This window comes from Lynx canadensis, chromosome B1 (assembly GCF_007474595.2).
Source record: "Lynx canadensis isolate LIC74 chromosome B1, mLynCan4.pri.v2, whole genome shotgun sequence".
NCBI lineage: Eukaryota > Metazoa > Chordata > Mammalia > Carnivora > Felidae > Lynx > Lynx canadensis.
Genome location: NC_044306.2, coordinates 79,801,521 through 79,808,204, shown reverse-complemented (window position 1 = coordinate 79,808,204; position 6,684 = coordinate 79,801,521). Strand labels below are relative to the sequence as shown.

At 40.6% G+C, this 6,684-nt stretch overlaps 2 protein-coding genes across 8 annotated transcripts in view; both read right to left on the bottom strand.

Annotated features, from left to right (window-relative positions):
• Nucleotides 1–568: 568 nt before the first annotated feature.
• Nucleotides 569–6,684, bottom strand: part of PRMT9 (protein arginine methyltransferase 9) — a 39,196-nt gene continuing 33,080 nt past the window's right edge. For 6 of the 7 annotated variants that reach the window (XM_030312952.1, XM_030312953.1, XM_030312955.1 and 3 more), the window contains 2 exons: nucleotides 2,058–2,180; nucleotides 569–1,758 (listed from right to left, as the gene is read on the bottom strand). In XM_030312952.1, coding sequence (XP_030168812.1) covers nucleotides 1,543–1,758; nucleotides 2,058–2,180 — 339 coding nt within the window. In that variant the 3' untranslated portion in view covers nucleotides 569–1,542. The remainder of the gene's footprint in view (nucleotides 1,759–2,057; nucleotides 2,181–6,684) is intronic. The other variant, XM_030312954.1, reaches the window with a different exon arrangement.
• On the bottom strand, nucleotides 4,251–5,674 carry LOC115512184 (keratin, type I cytoskeletal 18-like). Its single transcript, XM_032592893.1, has one exon. It carries the CDS (start codon nucleotides 5,614–5,616, stop codon nucleotides 4,327–4,329), a length of 1,290 nt encoding a protein of 429 aa, XP_032448784.1. The 5' UTR covers nucleotides 5,617–5,674; the 3' UTR covers nucleotides 4,251–4,326.

Below are 6,684 nucleotides of genomic sequence, written 5' to 3'. Positions count from 1 at the left end.
CCATGATTTTCAGATGAAAAGAATAAACTGGATAGAAGATTGGGAGGATAAATAAGAAACTTATTGGGCATCTGGGTGGCTCAGTCGGTTAAAGCATCCGACTTCGGGTCAGGTCATAATCTCATGGTTCACGGGTTTGAGCCCCACATCGGGCTCTGTGCTGACAGCCCAGAAACTGGAGCCTGCTTCGTGGATTCTGTCTCCCTCTCTCTCTGCCCCTCCCCCATTTGTACTCTGTCTCTCTCTAAAATAAATAAAACATTAAAAAAAAAAAACTTATGATAACAATGGAGTCTACTTTTCCTCAATGCTGTCACAGGTGTCAGCAAATAAATCTAGGCTGAGTAGTCTTAATTATTCATTAAACCATAGAAGACATGTAGGTGCTATTTGGGAGACACTTCTTACTTAAGATGGAGTTTCTCAAATTGCTAATCACAACCAACTGGGTTATATACTGCAAATAAAATCTAGAAAGTGCCAGAGTAGTATGTTACAAATAGCAATAAATGTTATTTCTCAAAATCTTTGCTTTATATATTTATGCACACACACATTCACATACATAACTGGTTCACTGTAATTGGAGTCTTTATTCTGTCCACTATTATAAACATTTCTATTGAAAGTAAAGCTGGGTAGTATAATACTAGAGCAACGAGAACAGGCAATGTAGAGAGAAGGTATGTCTTATTTTCTTTGTGGCTTACTTACAAAGAGCACACAGTATTTACAAGGCACATCTTATTAATCTTCCTGTTGCAAGTCTTTAAAAATTGGACCAATTATTATATATTTCTTACTGCACATATGGATCAAAACTTTAAAAAATACTGATTTAGGTTTACCTCATTCCTAAACTTACCAGCTTTTTCATTTTCTTTGCCAAAGTAGACCAGGAAAAAGGCTGCCTCTTTAAAACTTTACTTCATCCTTAACTCCTTAACTCTCATAATTAGATTTAGCTTATAGCTTACATTCTTACTCAGGTTTGCATTCTCCAAACACAAAACCCAAGGAGTTTCAGAAACATACTAAGTATTTAAAAGAAGCAAGCTTGGAATTTATAAGTAACCATAACCCTGTCTTCAATTGAAGCCAACTTTCTGATATATCCCAATTATAAGTTTAGACTTAAAAAACTCAAGATGCCTAAAAAATTAAAAGTTTTGCTTTGCTTACACAGGACAATGAAGACGGGACTCAAATCCCTTATATTTATAGATTTAGAATGTAGACTAAAGTGTTTAGGAAAATTGAACCCATTGTAAGTACAACCAAGCAATAAAAACAAAGCTTACTTACTTGAAAAATGAATGACAGCCTTTTTGAAAAAAGAAGTCTGCAGCAATATTTTTATAATAACGCTCCTCTTTAAAATCTTTTAAACATACTTTATTAATCAATTTAAAAAATATTTAACCATTACAAGGAATTAAATCTTTATACCCCCATTTCATGAATACAATTCCACTACTAATTCAGACCAGAACTGCATACTTGCTGCTCTACCTGAACAGTTTTTCATTAGAAAACTACTCTTCATTGTTTTACTGTGATGCTGACATTGCTTTTGTGATGCTGGACACTGAGTACTAATTCTTCTCCCATTTCCACCTGGATGGGATTATCTAATACAACTGCAGCTTGTTTCCAGTGGGAGGCTTCACTTGAAGTATCCAACCTAATCTCGTCATCAAGGTACATATGATACCAAAAGGGAATGGCAGTCACTTGTCCAGATTTACAAATGTGTACCTATGAAAATTAAGAAATTATGAAAATTTCATCAGAGTAAATAGAACAGAGTTGAATAAGTAAGACTTGTCTTTTTAGTCAATTTTAGCTCCAAGTTTTATAAAGATTTAATCACCCAATCCAAATATCAACCTATTTTATTCACTAGTATTTACCAAGCTCATTTTTGAATATTGTTTAGAAAAAAAACCTAACATTTAAATCTTCAAAGAAAGTGACTAATACTATTTTGTGTATATAAAGTATTACCTAGCTTAAGAAAATTCTGACTATGACAAAGAATAATCATTTTGTATTACCTTTACTTCTCTGTTAGAGGTGTTCAAATATGGAGTCATTAAATCTAGTCTTAAGAGTTCCACTGGCTTGCTTAAAGGTATACAGGGCAATGAGGACAGATCCAAAAATACACGTATAGGTACCTAGAAAAAGTACAAATTTTTCACTTTTACTCAATTCTTTCTGTGGCCCAATGACCCTGAAGTGCTTACTTTGTATTTGCATCAGTATGATACAATGCTTTTTGCACCTAATACCTCATTTAATTTAATTCCCATATCAACCTTAAGGCATAAGGATTTTTATGATTCCAGTTTTATAAGAAGGATGAACAAACCAAGGCTTAGGCAGGTTACATAATTTGTTATGGTTTCAATTATCTATGAATTCTTTTCTTAGATGAAAGCAGATTAAATTTTTACTTAAGCCAAATAGCTCCAAAAATTTTAAACACAGATGTGCTTATGTGTGAAAGATGAACTAATTAGCAAATAGTACAATATTATTGTACTGTTTGAGAAAATACCAAATAATAGTGGATTTCATTTGTAAAATAAAGTTTAATTCTAGAAAGCAATGTTTCCCAACTTTGGCTGCAAGTTAAAATCACCTAAAGAGCTTTTTAAAAGCCTCAACTGCTCAGGCCATACCTCAGATCAATCTGGAGTTGGGAGCCAAGTATCGATAGTTCTGAAAGTTCAGTCAAGGTTGAGAGCCACTGCTATAATGTGTTCCATCAATTTTAGCAGCAATAGAACCTTCCTACCAGTAACTTTAGCCTCTTCAATTTGAAACAGAAAGGAAACTTGTTTTAAAAGTGCCCTCTTTCCTTTGAGTAAAATATTAGCAACTGTTCATGGTGAAACAATGGACACAGATATACCAACCTCTTCCTGGGCATCCTGAAGGCATCCAAGCTTCCCTCACCATAAAAACAGCAATTCCATGCCATTTCCAAGACTGATTATGCCCTTTACCCTCATTTGTATCAGTCACCAGAAGAAGCCCTAAATTCCTTTGTTACCTCTCATCACATGCACTCTACTCCTTCATAGCCTGTCCTCACTTCTATTTCTCAACCCAGCCCACTGGCCATCCCTGTCATCTGTGTTAATTCTTCGCACATTTCCCATCTAGAGCTCATTATTTCATGAGTTCTCTAGAGGTCAGTTCTTTCTATATACGCCCAAGGTGATTTCACTCAGACTTAGGGCTTTAAATATCACCTACCACATTTTATCTCTAGCCTGTATCTTTCTCTGAATTCTTATAAATGATCCTGCAAACACATAAATGCAACCTAATCCTCCTGCTATTTTCCCCAAATCAGTAGATGGTAACTATCCTTCCAGGTGCTCTCATTACCCACATCCAATCTATCACACAATGCACCTTCAAGTATGTCTACAGTTGGAACTCTGCACCGTCTCCACACTGCTATGACTCACTCCTAAGTCACTACTACCTCTTACCTGGATTACTGCAATAATGCCTTTGCCTGCTCTCACAAGTGGCTTACTTCTAACCCCTTAACCATAGTAACACTTTCAAAACAAGATACCTCATGTCACTCCTCCACGTGTTTTCCACCCTTCTCATAGTAAAAGTCTTCCTATGACCAAAAGGGTCTATAAGATCTGGTTCCTAATACTTTTCTGACTGCATCTTTCATCTGACTCACCTCATGGTATCTTCCTGCTGTTTCTGAACACTCCAATCATGCTCTTGCCTCAGGCCATTGCATTTGTTGATCCTTTGACTTGTTTATGATTTGCTTCCTTATTTCTTCAGCTCCCTGCTTAACTACCACTTACCCATGAGTCCTTCCCTTAGTCATTACCTATATGAAACAGTATATATCACATACCCCCATTCCCTGTATTTCTTAACCTGCTTTATGTCCATAGCACTTCTAACCATCTATCATACTAATCTTTTTACTTGTTTATTATCTATTTCTTGTTTGCCAATTTGAGTGCTAGCTCCATGAATGCAGGAATTTATCTCTTATTTTCCTAGGCCAGTAAAAAAACAGAAGAGAAGGGATATGAAAAGTATACAGACTATGAATACAAACTATTAAGGAAGGGAGGATATAAGACAGGAAGTACAGTGAAAAGATGGCAAGGTCAAAATTTAATAGATTCTGATGGGACCAAAGAGTTGCTTGCTGATCAAGAGGGAATAAGCTAGAAAGAAAGGAGATGGTGGTATTTTTTTTTTTTTTTTTTGACCTCTGAATTTTTTATTGGCCTCCCGTTCCCCAAAGGGTAGCCTGCTTCTGCTGCTTCAACGCCTCAGAACTTTGGTGTCGTTGGTCTCAGACACCACTTTGCCATCCACGATCCTGCGGGTGGTGGTCTTCTGGATGGTTTGAAAGGAGTTGCTGGTATCCAAGGCGTCACTAAGACTGAAGTCCTCCCCGTCTTCCAGCAGGCGACGGTAGGTGGCGATCTCAGCCTCCAGCTTGACCTTGACATTGAGCAAGGCCTCGTACTCCTGGGCCTGCCGCTGCCCCTCTGTCCGGGTCTGGGACAGCTCTGACTCCAGGTGCAGCAGGACCCCGTTGAGCTGCTCCATCTGCAAGGTGTAGCGGGCCTCCACCTCCCTCAAGCTGTTCTCGAAGCTGGCCTTCAGGTTTCTCATCGAGTCCAGGTTGATCTCCAAGGACTGGACCGTGCGTCTCAGCTCCTTGAGGGTCTTCTCAGCTTCTGCTATCTCAGCAGTCTGGAAGGTGATCACTGTGGTGCTCTCCTCAATCTGCTGGGACCAGTACTTGTCCAGCTCCTCTCGGTTCTTCTTAGCCAGCTCTTCATACTGGGCCTGGATGTCCGCCATGATCTTGCTGAGGTCCTGAGATTTGGGGGCATCCAACTCCACGGTCAACCCCGAGTTGGCAATTTGGTTTTGCAGACCCTTTACTTCCTCCTCATGGTTCTTCTTCATGAAGAGCAACTCTTCCTTGAGAGCCTCGATCTCTGTCTCCAGCTGCAGCCGAGTGACATTGGTGTCATCAATGACCTTGCAGAGCCCATGGATGTCACTCTCCACAGACTGGCGCATGGCCAGCTCTGTCTCATACTTGACCCTGAAGTCATCAGCAGCAAGACGGGCATTGTCAATCTGCAGAACGATGCGGGCATTGTCCACAGAATTTGCAAAGATCTGAGCCCTCAGCTCCTCGATGGTCTTGAAGTAGTGCCCCCAGTCTCTGACCTGAGGTCCCTTCTTCTCCAGGTGTTCCCGGATTTTGATCTCCAATCTCTGATTATCAGCCTCCAGGCTCCTCACCCTCTCCAGGTAGGAGGTCAGGCGGTCATTCAGGTCTTGCATGGTCTCCTTCTCGCCCTGGATGCCCCCGATGCCCGCCAGAGCCCCGGTCATCACGGCGGCCATGCCCCCGGACCCCCAGCCGCTCCGGAAGCTAGAGGAGCGGGATATGGAGATCCGGAAGCCTGAGCCCCCGGCGCCTGCATAGACGCTGGCTGCACTGCTGACCGGCCGGACCCGGTGGTTGGATCCCTGCACCGAGCCTACGGACCGGTAGTTGGAGAAGATGGAGTGGGTGGTGAAGCTCATGCTGTTCTAGGAGTAAGAGGAGAGGCCAGGACTCAGGCTCGGGCCACGAGAGCGAGATGGTGGTATTTTTGAACCACACAAACAATTTAAACTTCTGTCTTCTTTTTTTTTTAAGTTTATTTATTTTTTTAGTAATCTGTGCACCCAATGTGGGGCTTGAACTCACAACCCCAAGATTATGAGTCACACACTCCTGCAACTGAGATAGCCAGGTGCCCCTAAACTTCTGTCTTCTGATAAGTGTATTCTCCTTATTAAACTTGCAAAAAATCTGAGATTCAACAAACTCTAAAACTTGTTAGCCAGCCCTGAAAAAAGCATTTTCTCAAGAAACTTATATTTGCTAAGTACTGTTCACATGAGATCTAACTGCATCTTCAAGGGTTTACTATGTATAGCCTTCAAATAAAAGTTTTAGATATCACTTCTTGAATTCTGTACCCAAATCCTACTTCCCAAAAATTCTGCTTTGGTTTACACATCAGTATCGCATCAGTAGGTACTTCCTGCCTCTGTCTTCAACCCAAACTTCTTCCCTTAGACATTCTATCCACTCACACAATTTTAATCCGCAAATCTGTATTCTGCTAATACCTTTGCCAGCACTAGATCTTGACTCCTTGTTTCCCAAATAGCAACTAAACCCTTTGCCTTGCGCTCCAGTATCCTAGGCTCCTATATTCTTACCCACAGCAGTCTGACTGTCTAGACACTAGCTGCTTACATCTATCACCTGCCAGCCTGAGGTTTCAATGTAATAAAGGGTTCAAGTTTGGAACACAGGTCTTTTTCTGACTGCTTCTGCTTTAGACAAGAAGCACCCTTTTTCATAAGACTAAACCTAGTACCCTATTTTCACTTAGTGGTTCAGAAGAATATCTATAGACTTTTGTCAATAGGAGCAACAGAATTCCTTGGCGATTCTAATCGCTATGTTGATTTTCACGCATAAATTCCTTTGCTCTAGGAAACTGATTACCATCCTGATCCAGCTAAACACAGTGACTGTATTAAACTATGGAGAAAGATAAGGTAGATGGTGGGTAACAGCCACCTGATGGAACTTCT

What these genes read in the sequence shown, in the direction of transcription:
- LOC115512184 (XM_032592893.1), bottom strand. Translation starts at nt 5,616, where the DNA reads ATGAGCTTCACCACCCACTCCATCTTCTCCAACTACCGGTCCGTAGGC.